Source organism: Podarcis pityusensis (genome assembly GCF_964106645.2).
Source record: "Podarcis pityusensis genome assembly, chromosome: 3".
Lineage (NCBI taxonomy): Eukaryota > Metazoa > Chordata > Lepidosauria > Squamata > Lacertidae > Podarcis > Podarcis pityusensis.
The window spans coordinates 66981450-67001852 of NC_138026.1; the positions used below are offsets into that span (position 1 = coordinate 66981450).

At 39.7% G+C, this 20403-nt stretch overlaps 1 protein-coding gene across 2 annotated transcripts in view; it reads right to left on the reverse strand.

The window, feature by feature from the left end:
• SYNE1 (spectrin repeat containing nuclear envelope protein 1) overlaps positions 1-20403 on the reverse strand; it is a 281513-nt gene that overhangs the window by 184371 nt on the left and 76739 nt on the right. For both annotated transcript variants that reach the window (XM_080998321.1, XM_080998318.1), the window contains 17 exons: positions 19551-19647; positions 17894-18096; positions 16543-16707; positions 15638-15790; positions 14995-15138; positions 14371-14544; positions 12560-12718; positions 11092-11256; positions 10103-10237; positions 9702-9860; positions 8655-8863; positions 7876-7984; positions 7068-7232; positions 5338-5505; positions 4995-5171; positions 3970-4110; positions 2346-2506 (listed from right to left, as the gene is read on the reverse strand). In XM_080998321.1, coding sequence (XP_080854447.1) covers positions 2346-2506; positions 3970-4110; positions 4995-5171; positions 5338-5505; positions 7068-7232; positions 7876-7984; positions 8655-8863; positions 9702-9860; positions 10103-10237; positions 11092-11256; positions 12560-12718; positions 14371-14544; positions 14995-15138; positions 15638-15790; positions 16543-16707; positions 17894-18096; positions 19551-19647 — 2684 coding nt within the window. The remainder of the gene's footprint in view (positions 1-2345; positions 2507-3969; positions 4111-4994; positions 5172-5337; positions 5506-7067; positions 7233-7875; positions 7985-8654; positions 8864-9701; positions 9861-10102; positions 10238-11091; positions 11257-12559; positions 12719-14370; positions 14545-14994; positions 15139-15637; positions 15791-16542; positions 16708-17893; positions 18097-19550; positions 19648-20403) is intronic.

Below are 20403 nucleotides of genomic sequence, written 5' to 3' on the forward strand. Positions count from 1 at the left end.
CTTACTACATTACTTTTCCATAGTAATGTAGTTCCCTCAATCTCTATTATGCATTTCCTTTGTTCCACTTCTGTTCATTCACAGCTACCATTTTACCACTCCCTCCCACCACCAGGTGTGTAACATGCTTCATTAAGAGCATCCCTGTGTGATTGTGCTCATGCCACAACTGTTCTAGAAGAGAGGGAGAATGCTTCTCAACAAATAATGCTTGATGTGTAGTAGCCTAAAACCCACTCTACTAACTTTTGTTGTTGTTGTTGTTGTTGTGCTGGATTTCCTTTCTGGGCAAATTTCAAACTTGCAAAACCCATCAATTCCAAAGGAATATGACTGGCTTTCTTTACAACTGATGGCGTACATTTTCTATCTTATTTAGGAAGACAAGTCTATTGTTAGCTGAACTGAGGCAAATTGGGCACAAGGAGCAGGGCAATCTGTGAGGCTGCAAAGAATGAATGTGCATTACGAATCATATAGCTATATACATAAGCCATACATTAGGGTAAGTACATATCTGAGAAAGTCAAACAGTCAGTTGAAGATGCATGCATATTTTTCAACTTAATTATGATTGTCTTGCACCTTGTTCATAGATCAATTACATTACATCTGTTAAAACATGCACTGAAAAACAGCATCTCACTGGAAGCAATAAAAAGGCACTAGAAGTCTTCTGAAGGAAACTTTTCTACTTGTGGGAAAGAAAGAATAAAGACCGCTAAAAAAATACATAACTGGTGTTAGGAGAAAGAGAAAAGAGCAATATGGAAAGAAAGAAGCCACTCACAATAAAACAAATAGCATATGAAATTTCATTCTCCATGATTACTTCTGGGGCAATATTGTCTTACTAAAATGCAGCTCCTCTCTAAAGGTAGTGAAAATTAACCATGAAGTAGGTAAACAAATTTACAAAGATTTATCCAGCAGAAAAAAGGGAAGGTATAATGAGAGGCCAAATGCAAAAAAATGACATTTATTTCGTTGTACCTGCATCACTGAACACTGTTCATTCTGAAAAGTAATGTTCCAGAGAACAGAACACTGGACTTAGATAAGAAGTAATGTGGTTTAAATCTCTGTGCAGGCATGGAATCAATGGTTGCCTTGAACAACTCACTAACTTTCAGCCTCAGGTTCTTGCCTATGAAATGGGAATATTAGTGAACTCTCCCGCAAAGGCGTTGTGAGGATGAATCAATCTTGAAAACTCTTTTGGGACTATATGATGCCATGGATGCATTGATTTGTAGAATTTTCCAAATGAACTAGGATCTCAACAGAACCGGGCAGCACTTCTTGGGAGCAGCTCCTTGGGCTGTGGCACTGCAAATATATGTATCAGCCCTGAAAGGCAGCAACAGCAATATATTTAAGTTTTTGGTTCATTTGTATGAATAAATCTTTGGAGCAATGTGTGGACATCAAAGTGAATATGTGAATTGGCAAGTGACCACTGATATTTTGATTTTTGTTAACAATAATGTGAGTTGTAACATGGTTGCACCTTTAGGCCTTTTAAGAATGTTGATGGCTTATTCAAAAGGCCTGCTGGAATTAATAGGTGGTTTACATATTACGGCTGCAGATCATTTTAATTGTCTCGTGCCGTAGTGTAAAAGTTGCCATATGTGTAACAGCCATAACATATTAACTGGTCCTAATATTTTCAAAACTGGACCATTAGGCCAGATCCAACTTAAGGCAGGAAATAGAACTTTGAGCTGAAAGTCCACTGTAATGAAGCATCATTTTTAGCAACAAGAAAAAGAACTGGGTTTTAACTTTAGTGAGGAAAAAGGCACATTTTTATATTCTCGTGCACACAGATTGGGAAAATATGAAGAAAAATACTTTAAAAACTAGGCATACATTTCTTCTAAAGGCTTCAGGCACTTTAGGATATGGCACTATTCATTTATCCTTGCCTGAGTCAAATAATTTACTATGTGTGTTACTGAAGTGTATTATATTACTTCAGTTCTGTGCTCAATTAACTGCGCTTAGTTACATTAAAATTAATTGGCTTGAACATGCATAATTGGATTTATAATTGCAGCTTAGCATGGCAGTTCTAAGGTCACTTGCATGGAATTGAGTCCCACTGATAAATGAGTATCTGCTTCTTAGTACAATGCATCGAGGGACAAGTTACTATTTTCTGTATTGGTTAGTCATAATAGTTGTTTATACTCTTTCAGTACTACATGGTAATTTCTGCTGTATGACAAACTGAGGTTTACAAAGCCAGTTGTGAATAAACACTGCATTTTGATAAGACAACAAAATGTACAATTCTTGTGTCAGGAAGGAAATAATACTATGACTGTTTAAGAACATACTCTTCTTCAAGTGAAGCTTCCATTTTTTTAACTTGTTCCCGGACCGACTTTGCTTGCTGTTGAAGGGTTTGCTTCTTCTTCTCACCAAGCTGTATTGCAAAAGACTTCTTGACAAGAGTCTCAGCCTCCATGGCCATGGCTACTGTCTGCTTAGAAAGTGCCTGTAAAGAGGTGTGGAGTTATGAATAGAATATATTTGTGGGGAAAGTCTAGAAATACGTTATTAGCAACTGGTCAAGCAGTGATCATTATTCATCTTGAGTGGATACCTTTGTAAAAAAAAGAACTCCCAGAACACCGCTTCATAAAATTACTACTACAGTGGTACCTGGGGTTACATATGCTTCAGGTTACATACACTTCGGGTTACATACGCTTCAGGTTACAGACTCTGCTAACCCAGAAATAGTACCTTGGGTTAAGAACTTTGCTTCAGGATGAGAACAGAAATCGTGCGGCGGTGGCACAGCGGCAGCGGGAGGCCCCATTAGCTAAAGTGGTGCTTCAGGTTAAGAACAGTTTCAGGTTAAGAACGGACCTCCGGAACGAATTAAGTACTTAACCCAAGGTACCACTGTACAAGTATCTCTGGTTTAGATGAGGAATACCCCCAAAGAACAGATTACAAAATAGTATAGTATATAAATAGGTTTTTGAAAGGAACTAATAATAATGGATTGTTATTATTTATTTCCTTTATGAATCACTTCCTATGAAGTAATTCAAAATGATTTCATAATACAGGGTGGCCCAAGAGTAGATATACTTTTAAAAACAAACAAACAACAAACATTTTTCTTTCCCGATACTGTGAATGATGAGAACTTGAGTCAAGAACAAAGAAAATGGATTCTAAAGCAGTATACCTACTTTTTAGCCACCCTGTACAATGAAACATATCTAAAGCAATGGCATATATAAAAATGGTTCTTGGCTGATATGTAATGGGAGGCAATTCCAAAGGGCAGGTGCTGCCACACTAAAGACTCGATTCCAACATCATGCAGAATATATCTTCGGATAAGAGGGTATCTATAGGATGCCCTCTCCTGCAGAGCACCGTGATCAGTTGGGTATGTAAGTGATGAGGTAAGATGCTCTTTTAGGTATCTTGGTCCTAAGTTGTGTAGGGATTTATACATCAGCACCAGACTTGGAGGTGGTAGCCTCTCTTGTTCCAATATTCTTAACTACTAAGGCCACAATTCAGTCCCACTGCCAATGCAGCAGCCACCATGCCAAAGATTGCCAAAAGTGCACAGGGCCTGTTTTCCACTACCTCAAATCCTGCCCGACTGATAGATTACTAACTTGAGTGGATAAGCAGGGAGAAGGGAATATAGGAATTGGCACAGTCTGTTCTGCTGCATTCTGTGCCCCACTGTAGAAAGAGAGTGAAACCAGGACTCTACTGAACCTATGGGAATTGTTTATAATGGATGCTATGCCCAGGTTGACCGATATTGTGATGTGTGTGTTTTTTTCTTGAAAAATATACTATAGCACATTTTCAAGGATGTTGCCCAAGGCAAAAACAAGGAAATAAAATAAGATATATATCCTCAGTATAATAGCAAAAGAACCAATTATGATTGTAAAATTCCAAGTACAGCAACATACATACCTTTGTCTTTTCTAGTTCTGATGACAAACTCTCTAAGCTGCTAAAGCTTAGGATGCGTTCAAGAGCAGAGCTTGCATGACTAAGGTACTTTACAACCGTTTCTTTGTCCCTTTCAAACTGTTCCCATGTGCTTACAGTGAGCTACAAGAAAGAAAAAGAAGTAAAAGAAAAAGTTTGCCTGCAATTTACTAGCAATATTGTCAAAGTTGATAATGACCTGGTTTGAAATACTAATTTTGTCTAGCTCAAATGATAATGAGTCAAACACCATTTCCCCTGATAGGTTCTTCTCCAATTCAGAATGCAAAACAAGATTCTGAACATGCAAAATCAGTCTATTTTAGCACTTCATCTATTTTTTTGCTCATACTCCATAGACACTAATCACAGCTCAGACACAGCTATGCAAAAGCCCTGTAAAAGCTTGCTTTTAGGGCTCTAGAAAACCCTGCAGCATCTGAGCCACTGGCACAAGAAAGTTCCCAAGCCTTGAGAACAAGGGAGCTGTGTAATCACTTTGTCTCAGCAAGAATCATGATCTGCATGAATTGATGCTTAGGCAAAATCTCTTTATACACACTCTGTAAGCCACCCCCCCCAACCCATGAAACTGTTAGGAGCTCCACCTTAGCACAGTTTTAATGTAAGTCCCATGGCCCAGAAGAAGGTATATGAAAGGAATATGCTTAATCTTCAGCTCATGCCAACAAGGAACTTTCCTAGTGCTTTGTCAGAGAAGCTCAAGGTTTGCATAACTGCCTGGCTCTGACACTTGGGAGCTTCCTTGAGTTATGCCCTGTGCCAACAGCTCACATACTGTACAGCTCCCTGGAGCTGGAATGTCTGCAGACAAGTGCAAGGTGGAGATGTTGGTGTTTCACAAGCAGAAAAAATGGCCAAGTTTAACAAGAAAATGTATTACATTGTTCAAACTCAAAACCAAACAACTAAATATAGAACAATTAAATAATAAACAAGGGGACTGTTTTCGTTTCTCTGTGGAGTTACATGAATAACACACTGACCTGCAATTGATCTTCACGTTTATCCATAGATTGCTGCATGTTTTCTAACATACTCTCCAACTTCCATAGGTCTTCTTGCACAGTGGGTGACAGACCACCTTCAATCTGTAGCTGCTTACCTCGGGCCATTTGCTGTTGCACATCTTGCCTCTTTTCATGGAGCCTCTTTGTCTTTTGCTGGGAGAAAACATCGGTAAGGGCTGAAGCAGATGTAGACATACTGATTCCCTCACTACAGAAATAGCCACATAGCTATGTATACACAAGTGGCAGTGAAAGAGGTGGCTATAAAAGTGCTTACTATCGAAACAAGTGAAGGTTCACATATGGGCTATTGTCCTACCTGGTGATACCGAAGGAGTTGCTGAGCCTGTAATAAGCTTTCAACCTCTAAGATTTTATCAGCTTCTGCCTGAGCTTCTTTTGAATTTGTGATCAGCTCTTCCAGATTGACTTTCACCTCTTCTGTGTGCTGGACGCAATCACCTACAGCACTCAACATTTTCTCAATCTATGGTTAGGAGAAACATTAAAACTCTGTGAAGCAGTTCAGTGTCAAGAATCAATACTTTCAGTCAGGGGTGAGGAACCTTTGGCCCTCCAGATGTTGCTGAACTACAACTTTCACCATTACTGGTCAGTGAACATTTCTGCTGGGGCTGATGGGAGTTGTAGTTTGTCTGCAGGGCCAAAGGTTATCCACTCCCGCTTTTAATGATTCAAAAAAACAACCATGAATTTTGCCAACTATTAAATTTATTACTTCTAAGTTTTTACTTTTGTGACCACAGCACACTGCAAAGCAGGTATGAGTAGATTCCCTCCATTCTATTTGGTTAATGCTTTCTGAATTTGCTCTGTCTCACTTTTCCTGTTTCCAGTTCAGCTTCAGAGATTTTTTTAAATGAATTGCAGAAGTGGCATCATTCAATGACTTTCCCTTCCATACTAGTACATATTTTATATACGAAGTAGCAAACCCATCCTCCAAGTGGGATCCTTATGTAATCATAATGGTATCATTAATGCACACGAGGAAGGGATTAGCAGACTCAGGGGAAACCCTAAGGATATTTAGGGAGAATAAAAAATAAATATGTGTCTGAAGCTCCCCCCCCAAAGCCCAGTGAGGGCTAAGCCTTCTCAAGCTGCATACACAAAATACATTTAAAGCACCCATTTCAAAGAACCCTGGGAACTATAGTTTAGCCCTCACGAAGTTACAGTTCCCATGATTTGGGTGGGTGGGTGCTTCAAGTGTACGATAGTTCATATGCAACCTCAGAGGCCACATCTTGGGATCTCATGCACCAGTTCAGTCCATATGAATAAGGGCATTCTTTCAGATAGCCAGGTCTCAAGATGTTTTGGAATTTATAAGTCAGCCGACAAAAACACCCCAACAACAACAACTTACAGTTGGCTCAGTATCAGCTTGGCAGCCAATGCTGCTCTTTGAGCAATGATATCACATATTCACAGAAGATGCTAAACTAGCACTGGGAAAGGATAGACCTCTGTGGTCAAGATAGAGTCAGCCAATACAACACTTGGAAACTGACCCTGTATAAAGGAGCCAAACTACTCTAACACAGTGCCCCTTAGTCCCAATTTGCAGAGTTGGTCCTGTACAATACCATGTTATCAAGAGCTGCAGAGATGTCAAGCAAGATAAACAGGGCCACACTCCCCAATCTCTCTCCTGATAAAGGTCATACACAAGGGCAACTAAGGCTGATTCATTCCTGAATCCAGGGCTGAACCCACAGTGGTATGAGTCCAAATAATCCATTTCCTCCAATAGTGTCTGAAGCTGCACAGCTATCACCTTCTCCAGCACCTTTCCCCAAAAGAGTGGAATGTACAAGGAATAGTTCTCACAAGCCTCCAAGACATAGGACACTTTATTTTGAAAGCAGCCACACTACCACCTCTTTCAGAGCATCACCCCTTCAAGCAATGAATGTTCATCACACCCTAAATCCAACCAACCTCTCACCCCAGACTCACTCAAATCAATCATGATGGGCAAGGGTAGAGAGGGCATATAAGTACAATGAAGCGATACTATACCTCTATCAACAAGGCTAAGAGGCTCTTAAAGTCACTTGAAAGTCTGGAAAGCTCATCCTCTTGCTTCTTGGCTTCATTCTCTGAAGAAACTTCAGACAGGGCAGCAAGCCTAGATTTCAACCAGCTGATAACTTCTCCTTGCTTGCAAGTTTCTTGCTGAATTTCCTGAAAAATAATTAATAGAGAAATTAGAAACCCAAACAAACAGTTTAGTCAACAGTTGTGGGTTGCCCCACTACTTGATTCTGTTTACCCAGGAAGTGCCAGTTCTCTTACATTCCACTGTTTATATAACCTTGTTTACATTTGCTATAAAGGTAAAGATAAAGGACCCCTGGACGGTTAAGTCCAGTCAAAGGCGACTATGGTTTGTGGCACTCATCTTACTTTCAGGCCGAGGGAGCCGACGTTTGTCCACAGACAGCTTTCCGGGTCATGTGGCCAGCATGACTAAACCACTTCTGGTGCAACGGAACACCATGACAGAAACCAGAGCGCACGGAAATGCCATTCACTTTCCCACCGAAGCAGTATCTATTTATCTACTTGCACTGACGTGCTTTTGAACTACTAGGTTGTCAGGAGCTGTGACAGAGCAACAGGAGCTCACCCCGTCGTGGGGATTCGAACTGCCGACCTTCCGATCAGCAAGCCTAAGAGGCTCAGTGGTTTATATCACAATTCAGTGCTCTAAAATGCCAAAAGCAGAAAAGAGCTTATTTGCACTTTCAGTTTCTACCATCTGAATTCATCTTGCTAGTATTACAAGCAAAAGCATCTATCTTATTTTCAGTAATTCTAAATATACCTCTATTGATGTTTTAAAGTGATTATATTTAGTGGTATCACTGGCACCATGCTTAATCTTCTTGAGCTGGGCTTCCCTTGACGAAATCCAGCTTTCCAATTCAGAAAACCTGAAACATAACCACATAAACAACCAACAGCCAATAAGGAAACAGCAATAGTCATTTATATAAATTGTAATGGAACTAAAAGAATAGAGTTTTGAACTTACTACACCTCAAAAGGCTTCTGACTGTTAAGAAGGGAAATTACCTCTGTTAAATGTTTTCAATGATGGAACATAAAGCTGGTGGATATACTTTGGAAACATCCTGATCCTTCTTCTTTAATGCAGAGCCTGTACTTCTCTTAGGTATACTTTTATATTCTGTGTTACTGTGTATATGTAAGATTGGAAAAATTTCCTCTACTCCAGAGGAGTATTGTTGTATATTAGGGCTTATCCTCTGGGGCCCTAGGATTCTAAAAGCCCTATATAAAAGTTCAGTTTAGAACCTCTAAGGAAGGGAGGGAGGGGGAAAGGGAGAGAAGGAAAAGGGCAGGCAAAAGAGAGAAATAGAAGGGAAGCCTATGAAGTTTTGGCTCCAGCCCTGCCTACTGTGGGACCACAGCTGCCTACATATTACTCCTACAGGAGTGAAGCTCTAGAAAGAAAAAAAAGGTTGCCCTCTCAATAGTTGTATATTTATTTGGGCATAACAAAATGATGAGCAGGAGTGCTTTTCTAATTATCTCCACCAAGGTTTTATTACGTCTTTACCATTTTCAGACAAATAGTACCTGTCCTTGTAGTCTTTCCATTTATCTGGGTGATCCATTAGCTTCATGTAGGTGCTGGCAACCAGGGATTTAAGTTCACTGAGGCTTTTCTGGCTACTTTGTGATGTTGTCCTAAGTGGATCCGATTCAGGCAGTTTCAAGCACAATTCATTAATCAGATGCAATCTTTTCTCACATAGCTGTAAGGAGCCTTTCTCGCCAAAGAACAACTGAAGGTAAAAAAGGAAAATGATTGCCAACTCCATTGATATATTTAATGTAATATACCTTCCATTACGGGTATTTGCACGTCTATGGAAGATAAAACTGACACATGAAGTTATAAAACCTAAAGGTCAGGTCACAGTCAATAATAATTTAAAGTCTGAGAAGTTAAGGCTGAAATCCTAAGCACACTAAGTCTGTGCTTCTGGAAGTATTTTGAGCCCAGTTCACATTACAAACTTACATGCTGTTGATTCTGAATGACTGCTTTTTCACATAAATAAGCTCACACATAACCTCATAGTTTCTCACATAGGTATTTAAAATCTTGCAGGTACATTTCAATTTTAAGAAAGATATGACAGTGCATTTGTGAGAAGACACACACCTTCTCTCCAGCTTGTGCCACCATTGCAAGGAATCCAGCCCTCAAACTGCCACATGGTGTTGTTTTTTATACTTTATTTTCTCTCTCCTCATGAGTATTACAATTACTATTGAGATTCTATATATCAAGTGTGACTGTTTAAAGTACCTAACGGGCAGCCCTCCCCATGTGATCACTGTTGACCAGGCACTAGTAATTTTGATTAATTTTTTATAATCACTGAACTATACAAATACCCTTGGATCACAATCCAAGTTGGAGAATCCTATCCATTTGACTGTGGAAGTTGAAATCATATAGGGTTTATTTCAACACAAGCATATCTTGAACAGGAATGTAAGGATCATGTTGCTCATCTTCTGAAGCACATTGTGTACGTCATAATTCTCATGGAATTGTACAAGCACATATGTACAATTTCTACATGTACCCATATAACTGCTTTTCAGGCTTACCTTGTGCTCTCTAATTATCTTCTCACTGCTCTCCTTGGACACCAGCTCTTGCTCTCGAGCTAGTTCAGCATGACATTCTTGCACTGTTGCTAGGAATTTGCTATTTTCCACTTGTATCTTCAAGCGAAGTAAATGGTATGGGGCTTCTGACTGGGCATCCTGCACTCCATAAACGGTGGGAGAGGAAAGAGGAAGTTAACATGATACTCATTTCCATTATTTTATAATATGATGTTAATATTTTTTAAAATATTGTTTGAGCTGCACAATGTAAGTCAATATAAACACATGGGGATTTCTAATTTTGCCTGTTCAAGAAAAGCTGAGACGAAAATTTGTACAAAGAGACCACCCACGGAGACCAAGTGGAACCATGCTTACTTAAATCTGGAAATACTAACCTTCCATTGCTTATGTAACTTCCTAACAGCTTCCTGAAGAGCACGTTGTTCTTGCTCAGGAAGGATATCAGTAAGCTCATCACAAGCTTTCAGGAAAGCATTTAGCACCCTCTGGTCCAACTGACTGAAAAAATCCTGATGTTGAAAAATAATAGTACATAGTGATAACGTTACTGCTTTGCTAGGGAAAACACACAACTGATAACAAAATCTCAGACTAAAGGAGGAAGGTGGTATTGCTGTTGGGCCTGCTTTTATGAATGGCATCTGAGCCTATATTGTCCAAACTACCAGAAAAGCATGGCCAATACAAATACTTCATATCACTAGGAACTTAGGACATGTGGGTATTTTGGTGTTGTGGTGGTAATATTGATAACGATAACAATAATAATAATGATAAATTATTACAAGTTTGATTTAGTAGCCACATCAAGAAACAAGGTTCCATATCACCACTTTCCTCTAAATCTTTATTGGCAGGAAACAGAGCTACACCTAGTACATAATTTATATTACTAAGTTCCATATAAAATGTCCCTTGTGCTGCTCACTCCCCGTCCAGCTACACAAACCCCAAAACATTACTCAGAATGGGAGGCCAGTTTTTATTTCTCACATAGCTACTCATGGGAATTCTCTTTCAAGCTATGGGGGAAAGGTGTGGGTGGGCAGCTATATGCAAGTACACACCGACTTTCTGTTCTGAGTAACAGATGGTACACTGTGATTTGTGCACATCCACAAAGGTGTGAGGTTATTTTCGTCCTCTGCCCACAGGCAGAAATTTGCCTGCAGCAGGAAAAGGTCAATCATATCCTAACTTATGAGTCTGGAGTAGGTTAATTCTCAATTTCACTAAAATCAGCATTTTCAGAAATTATATCCTGTCACATACAAAGATGTAAATGCTTGTTTTATTGTGATTCCTAAATATACATTGCTATCAGCTGAATAGGATCATGTTGAAAATAAGAGTTTATGCTCACGGTATGTTTTCTGAGAAGTTCTTCAGGTCTGCCTTTTTCCTTTAGGCAACGATGTGCTATCTGTAGAACATTTTCTAATTCTGTTCTGGATTCCTCAAACTGCTTCATCAAATGACTGTTTGCTTCCACATTTTTCTTCCAGTCACTTGTCTTTTTGACCATATTCTTGGTAAATGAAAACAGAAAAAGATAGCAATAACTCTAGGGGTGGTATGCAACAAAGTTTTACTCAGAATAGACCCACTGAAAAAAAATGAACTGAAATGAATGAAGTTATCTCCATTAATTTAAATAGGTCTTCTTTAAGTAAAACTTAGTTGCATATCACCCTAGTTTTCATGATTATGTTACTCTACTCCAAATGGAACAAAACAAAATGATGAACATTTCCTTGCTTCCTTTTTAGCATTTCTTTAATAAGAAGCTTTGAAAGAATCTGACTTCTGTGAGGATGGGTTAGATTTAGTCTGCTTTCATATGCACATGGCCTGAAAACTGGACATTTTGAGAGCTATAGTGCTTAAATAATCAATGGGAAATCAAACAGGGCAAAATCAGATACGACCCACAATTTGTCTGAAATCTGATACAGTATATTGCTAACACGCCAATATCTAAAAAGTAATAGTTCTGAAAACCTAGTTTAGACTGACCTTAGCTCCTAAGTCCCCAGACCTTCTCTTTCTCTCCATCACAATCACCTGCAATACCTGAAACCGCCTCCATTTCACACTGCAGTTACTGGGACCAGCACAGTGGTGAAAAATAGAACCAGAAACACTGAGAGAGAAGGTGGAATATTTCTCCCTGTCCTCTCAAGCCAGTGGTGTACTGCTTAGTGGCCCTTGTGGAAAAAATGCTTCCCCAAAGGCCACTGGACCTGCACAGCATGTCTCTCTTTCTCTCATCATGAAGGAGCCACCACCATTTGCCCCAGGAAGTACAGTTCAAGAAGGAAAGGGTTATGGTGGCCAGGGGCTAAAGCAAATGGTTAGGCACCTCTCCTCCACTGGACCACCATTCCAAATTTTCATCTCCTGAAGCAGCTTGCCTTTGAAAAACAATATGCATGTCACATGTTGCTAGGTTCTCCAGCTGCTTCCTTCTCTACTCTTGTCATCTAAGCTGCATTTTTGTTTCTACAGCATAATTTGGCAAGGGTTTTCCCAAAAATTATCAGACTCAAACAATTCCAGGAAAATCTTCTTTGTGTAATCACAGAACTGAAAGGTAACTCGGAGGCTGCCTAGTTCAACCTCTCAACTAAATGCAGAATCTGCGATGCAGGATGCAGCTAAGGCATCTCCTAACATAGAGATGCCCAGCCTCTGCTTTTACACCTCAAGCTGCCTTATTTGACGTTATCTGGGTGTCTCTGGCTTTCTTCTCAGACATTTGAGATGAAGGCTCAGCTCTTTCATGCTGGGAGTGCTGCAGAATGGACCAACCTCCTCTTACAACAAATTACCTGAAAAGCAGCTTGTATTTCTGCTACTTTCTTTTGAAGCACCGAAAGATTGAAGTGGTGTAACACCTTACTTGAAGTCACAAACTTCACAATGGTCTGACTGTTTCTCTCAATTAGTGATATGTCTTTCTTGCAATTTTCTTGATAAGCTACTAGATCCTAAAAGAAAATGAAAAATGAAAGCAAAATTAAAAGTGTTTTTACAGTAAGGAAAACTAAATAGTCAAAATAACACCAGTCCCAAACTAATACATCCATGTGGTATATCCACCGTTTTTCTTTTTTAACATAATAATAATGAGCGGATTTATCCTTAAAATACAGAAGTTGCAGTAGTCTCATTTCACAAAAATTAGATGTTATTTATTATTTTGCAAACATTTTTTAAAGGTCGTAGTCTTGTGTGAGGTTTATGTGTACTGAAGCCCCAATGTTTTCAAATAGCTCTTGAGCATTTGAAATGAAACAGGATTGATCATGTATTGGCCTTTTAATGTAAATTTTAGTTGTTGAAATATTGTAACAGAAGATTCATTGATACTCATTAAATGCTTCAAGGCTATTTTCCTATGTAAATATGTTACATTTATGACAAACCCGTATTGTGGGCTTATGAGCATTCAGAAAGCAATTTCTGTGTCATATGGAAAATTCAACTGTAGCATTAGTTATGCATGTCTCAGCAGGTGACTAAGGCTGCAGTTTTAAAAGCATCTTGTATATAATTGAGCCCCAGTAAAATCTAGTGGGGGGCTACCTTTGAGTGAATATACTTGGGATCAGGATTTAAGTTACTCAAACACATGTTGCTCTGTCTCTATCACTGCATTCCCCAGAAGATAAAGAGGCACATCAAAGCAAAAAATAAAAGGCACTCAGCAAGTAGAATCCATTAAATTTTAATGATTATTGTTTAAAACATCACAAAAAGTAAGGTGGTGCCTTAAGTGTTTTAGAAAGTACCATTATTGTAGTTTTTTAAGGCAAAGGCAAAGATCAGCAGCCTGGAATAATCTGGAAGGTATGGTTTAATTATGATTTCTCCAAAGCAGGATTATCTCCTGAAGCAGAGCCTGTGGTAGAGGGAACTTGCTTACCAGACAATTTTAATGTCATATTCCTTTGATTCCTTACAAAGATTTACTAAAGTATTCCTTCTAATGATAGCAGATGAGATTCCTGGGTTCTAATAGAAGTGTGTGATAGCTGCATAGGTCAAAGAGCTGCATATTGCTTTAATAAGGATAGATTCACAACGCTGTATGCAGTGAGGCCTTTTTTCATGTTCACTCAGAAGAATAACATTTTTTTTTCATTGGTGCACAGGGTTGATACCTAAGCTTGCAAAGGTGACTTCTGCTTTCAACACTCTGCACTCAACACACTGTTTATGATAACGTGTAGATGCATGGCAGCTTTCCACTGCCATGTAGGTCCACAGATATTTTGGAGTAGTGAGAAATATTAGTGTGATGAATGCAAAAATGAATGTCTGCTCCCCAAGGTCTCCGGTTAAGAGATCTTTCCTGGCTCTGCTATCTGAGATGCCAGGGATTGCACATGCTATACCACTGAGCCAGGCCCCCTTCTTCAACCATATGTTGAAGTCCATGGAAAAATTTCACTGACAAACTGGGTCTGTGCCAACTATTTAAGGTGAGCTTCAGTTCAATGCAATCTAAAGTGACTTTTGTGTTGCCTAGAGTGGAATATCGGGTACAGAGCTGAAATTGCCTCATGGAGTAAAATATCAATCTTTTTAGTATACTCTTCAACCGAATCTCCCCTTTGAGCATTTATGGAAGAAATACCTGATGTTGCTGTTTAAAAACATCGGCAGGCTGGACTTCGGGGTCTAGGACAGAAATAATTTCATTGACTTTCTCAAGAGATTCATAAAAATTTGTAATTTGCTTCTCCAATTCTTCCAGGTGAGGAAGCAGCTGCTGAGATTCATAGAGCACAACCGGACAGGTACCATCTACCTGAGAAATATATATATTCACATTATTGTATATTGTGCATTTTTAAAGTAAAATGGGCCTTATAATGCATCTTTATTCCCTTAGCACCAACATAAAAGGTTTAAAATAGTAACAGGTTCCTATAATATTATTCACTTTATTTTGACTTTAATATGTAGTTATTAAATTATCATTAGAACATTTGTGTGGGTGAGATGTCATTATACTGTCTTATACTCCACATCAGTTTCTCTCTCCCACACATTTCTCTGCCTACCCTTTTAGCCTCATCTTACCTGCCATTCTTGCCTGATTTCCTCTTTGATAGGGCAAATAATACTGTAATCCTACAGACACTCATCTGGGAGAAAATCCCACTGAATTCTCTGAGACTTACTTCCACGTAGGCATGCACATCAGTCCTAGCCTTATATCTAAGCCTTAGAACATCTTCAACAATTGCTTGAATACCTTGCCAAGCTGTCCTTTGATTCCTGACATAGTTGCAAGCATTTCATTGACTTCTTCTGGTGGAAGTTCCTTGGTAACAAGTTGTGCTGTCCTTGTAACCATCTTGTACTGAGATTCCATCACAGGCACTTTCTGTTTAATATCCTGCAACAAATAGTTCAGCAGTAACCATGTATGTAGGTATGCACTTTCTTTTTATACAGTGACTGTCCAGCTAGTTGTAGGTGCAAGATCTACTCTGAGTAAAACTTAATACTACCTCTGGTCCACCATTATAATGACTACACTACACCAGCTCTTCCTGGTTCTCATGTAAGCAAGGGAGAAATACAATGAAAAGTGTAAAATTTGCAAGGAAAGAAAGTACCTGAAAACCAGAACATATAAACTGATGCACCAGCTAAATAAGGCTCTGCCCTAGAGGATGCACTCTCCCATAAACCTTGGGTACAACAGGCAGGACAGGACAGAAGACAAGGAAATAATAGTTGGGTAAACTGAACCTAGTCCCCCAACACTCTGGACCAGTGTGGGAGGTGGTGTTGGGAGCCGAAAGGGAAGAAAAAAGTCACCTTGCTCTCTCCATTGGACTCAACCCTGAATGTTTAAAGAATGTTCTCTGCTGGAAGAAAAAGAAACTTGCCTCTATTTCTTGAAGAAACATTTTCATATTTAGAAAGGACACTTCTAAAGGAACACGGAATTTCCTCTTTGCTTGATCAGTGAAAGCAGACAAGGTAGCTACACCATCCAAATATTCTTTTCTCATTCTGTCTAATTCATCAGCCCGAGCGTACTATGAAAGCAGATAAAACAGAGGGTCAATAGAACACTGACTGGTTCAGGAGCAAATGCTTGCACTTCATTCAGTATTATTTTTAGAACTCTGTGAAGTGATAGTTTCACATTGAAAATAGCATTAAGTAACATGCACATCATTACAGTGGCATAGGAAGGGGGTGCGGTGGGTGCGGCCCACCCCGGGTGTCATCACTGAGGGGGGTGTTCAGTCAACAAACGTGACAAAATGTGGCTGAACTCAACGCTGTGTAGTGGAGAGCGTATGGATAAGGAGCCAGCATAGTATGTTCTGCATCTAAGGTCAGAGGAAGTATGCCAGAATTGCACTGGCGGTGCCACAGGGCTTTCCCCCCTCCTGCCTCGTCGGTGGGGAAGCCTGTGCGTGTGCCGCTGCCCCCTGAACTCACTCAGTCTCAAGCATCGCCCTTAAAGGCAGAGGTAGGCAAGAGGGGAAAGCAAGCCATCCCACCAGCGCTTGGGAGCTGTGCGGAGCTGCTTCTCTCTTCCCTGCCACACACTCTGTATCTCTTAAGCACCTACACTCAGGTATTCATGGGTTTCTTTTCCTGAGTAATGGGCTGTGTTTTTGAAGTTGCGAACAAATTTACATGGCGACCCTTTCCTCCTTCTCTCTCTCTCTCTGTGTGCCCCCTTCCACCTTTCCACATATCCCCGCTTAACTGTTTTCTGCCTCGCTTTAAATCCTATGGATTTACAACTATGGAACAAAAACCACCAAGGACATACTTGTTTGACTTGCATAAATAACTCTCTCCATCGTCCATTCAGCAACAGCAGCTGTTGTTTTAAATCTCTGGAAATGGTCTCGTCACACGTTTCGATCAGAAAATTGCCAGCATCATTCATTGCAGTGTGCTGCTGAATCCACTGTGGTAAATGCCGGAAGAAATCCTAAGAAGAACACAACTAGCAATGAATTTTGAAAATGCAAACATAAAAACCTCACACCACTTATTAAAGCATCATTTGGTTTCCTCCTTACTTCCCTTTACAGCTAGTCTGACAATGTCTGTTTTCTGCATGGTGTAAAAAATGAAAAACTTTTGGTACCTATTTGTTATGGGGGCAGGTAGTCATCATTAAGACTACCCAAATGAAGATTTGAGACACTGAGGTGCAACCTTGCTTTATTTACAGTTCATGCTTCAACAATACACTTGCCTTGATAAGAATAAATAGGTAACCTTCTTCCAAACTTTCAAGCTACAAATGTGAACAAGAGCAGCTGTGAGGTTATCCCAACCTCTTCAACTTCATACTGGGGGAAAAGGCTGAGGACTGTTTGGCAGCTGTGTGGCCAAAGCACTCAAAGAACCTTGGAGACTGTGTAGGACTAAACTGGCAAAAACAGCCACCAAAATATTTACTGGCCCTGCCTTCTAAAGGGAAGCATGGGGGCACCTATGCAGAAACTGTACATATCAGAGATTCCATGTGTGTAAGGAGATCCTGGACTAGGCTGATCTTTGAAGACACTATGCATGATAGCCTTCAGCAAACTATGATATAAATTATTTCTACTACCTATTTCTTTCCATATTCAGAGCCTTGGCTTCTTTCAGAGCTAATCTTCTTGTCAGAGGACTTGAGCATATAGTGGCTTCACTACTATTGGTGCTACATCTAGGTGTATATGTCTCCTTTTTCCATCTCCTCTCTCTGGGAGACAATGCCAGACCTGTCTCTACCTCTGAATCCTCCTGCCCTGCAGGGGTGCCAACTTGAATAAATTTTTTGCAGGGAGGGGCAGGTGAGCAATTACATGACATGGCACATTTGAATGGCAATACTCATCAACTTTGGGGGGCACAGGCCCCCTCAAATATTTTATTCGGGGGCCTGAAGGGACCTTGGCTCCTAGAGTTGTCTCCTATGCTGCCCTGTAACATCTAGCCTGCTCCCTTTCCAATAGCTGACCGAATCTATTGTAGCTAATTATTTGTTTTGTTAACAAATGATGCTGGTCCACATGTGTCCAGTGCTGCTGTGCTTAACGTTCTTTGGATCAGGGTCCCTGTTAAACAATGGCAAAGAGCACACACAGCCACTATAGCATTAATCAAAGAATATTCCTTACCTTTTTGGCATGTTCAGATTGATTCAGCATTTTTTCGCCATCTTCTAGCCAGGCTTGCAGACTGGCCACTGTGCTGCTATATCGGTCCCAATTAGCAATGACTTCTTCTAACATGCTTCTCACACTTCTCACCTCTACTGACAAGTGCCTCCACTGTGTTGTTGTCTCATTCATGAATCTCATAACACTCTCTATCTCTTCGGCTGAAATACAGTACTGGAGTTTAACATAAATCTTGACCCAGCTGAAATGAGTATTCCCAGAGCTGCAACTTTTAATCCATTAATTGGTTAGATTAACCGATTCTAAAACTTTTGATTGGCCCCAAACTGTGCCCTGGTTAACTGGGCAGTAGCGTTTTGCTTTTGTTTTCAATAGTTAACCTGGTACGGATGAAAACGGCATATGGTGAGCAGCATCTTTAAAGAAGTATCCCTCCTTCTCCCTAATGCAGGGGGGAATAGAATGTTGCTTCAAATATTATGTCTGCTACAACCAGTGCTTTTTTTTCTAGAAAAAGAGGGGCCGGAACTCACCATGAACGCCTCCCTTGTTCTCTTATAATGGCAATGGGGCCCCACCTGAGAGGTGTTGGAACTAAGTTCCAGTGAGTTCCAGCTGAAAAAACCCCCTGGCTATAACACACATGAACTCACAATCTCAACACAGAGTGTGCTTTTTCACTTCAGAGCTATTGCCTTAGGTCATATGTAAATTTAATTAATATTGCCATCCCAATGGCTTAAAAATATGAGCTGGCATGGTTAATTTACCCCACCCCCATGACGCTAAAGGGAGGGATTTTTTTTTAATGGAAAATGACGGGGGGGGGGGGGAGGGCAGGAGAGAATAATTCACCTCTCCACCCATCTCCATAGGAATTCTCTTGTTTGTATTTATAGAACATTATAGAACGCTACTGCCCAGTTAACCAGGGCACAGTTTGGGGCCAATCAAAAGTTTTAGAATCGGTTAACCTAACCAGTGCTCGGTAATTGCTACAATAACTGTACAAGATCAGTAGTATTATTACCCCCAGCCTTACTGCAGGTGTGCAACTGGGCTGTATGGTTCTTATTTATCCTAAAGCCTAGTTCTTATACCACTGGAAATACATGACCAAGAAAAGGCAAATGGTCTTTGCTATATCAATGCAATCTTAAGGCTAAGAATTCAAGCACTTTGTACAAACAATAAAATATGTAAGGAATATCACAGTGTATCTGTTCATTTCTTATACAATGTTGGCCTATTCATAGAAATCTGTTTATCAAACAAGGAAGCAGAAAGCCACATCGATTTCTCTGTACTAAGGGTAGAACATGTGGATGATACAGGTGCCTGAAATCAACAATGATACACCCATTAAATTACTAGCTGTTACCTATAATGCTGTCAAGGGACTCCTATGTTTTGCTTAGGGACTCCTTGCTTCCATATGCTTCAGTGCAAAACTAGAGAATGCCTACTGTGTTATTGCCAAGAATATTGCTTTGAATTTTCTTCATCTAGTTGATCTTCTAGTTGTTAATTTGTACACTGAACTCTAATTTTGTCATGTTCCAAATTGCTTAGCAACAGTTCAGCTTGATCATACAGCAAAAATGGAATCCAGAAGCACTTTAATCTAATGCCAAACAAATATATTGTTACTTACATGAGCCATTAGCTCTGGCATACATCTCAGCTGCCTTTTTCAATATTTGGTAAGTAACTTCATACTGCTCAAAAAATTTGTTATTTTCTATAACAGACTGAAAAGAAAAAGAGAGAGAGAGAGAGAATGCAAATGATATTGATACAATTTATGGGGAAATAAACATTACCTACATTTTCATGTATGTTAAGAATTTTGTCTGATTTCATCTTTCTCTATTGGCTTATAAAATGAAATGTGGAAATGCTTCTGAACATTAATAAACTTTACACCATCATCAAAAAGTGCATTACTTTGTAAAATATTAAAAGAGGATTTCAATAATCATTGAGCACAAATTATTAGTTATTGAAAGGTGTCACAATTAGGGATTGGGATGTCATTCAGATTAAATGAATGACTGTCTTATAATACATCGGAGCACTGGTCCGTCTAATTCAGAGTTTAATTTTTTTATTAAATTTCTATTTTACATTTTAGAATATTCACTTAAACAACCTTAAAATACCAATGACTTCCCTTCCTCTCTTTTCATTTTGCACAACATAAATCCCTTCATATTTTATATAAACTAATTCAATACTGTCTATAGTAATGTGCAGAGCAGATCTGGGGATGGGATGAGAGTAGAAAGAGGCTAACCACTTGTGCTAGTGCTAATCATTGCATTGGCACAAAAATGTTTGTTGAATACTGCCCCATATCTATTCAAATGTCCTATTGATCAGAAGGTCGGTGATTCGAATCCCCGCGACAGGGTGAGCTCTCGTTGCTCGGTCCCTGCTTCTGTCAACCTAGCAGTTTGAAAGCACGTCAAAGTGCAAGTAGATAAATAGGTACCACTACAGTGGGA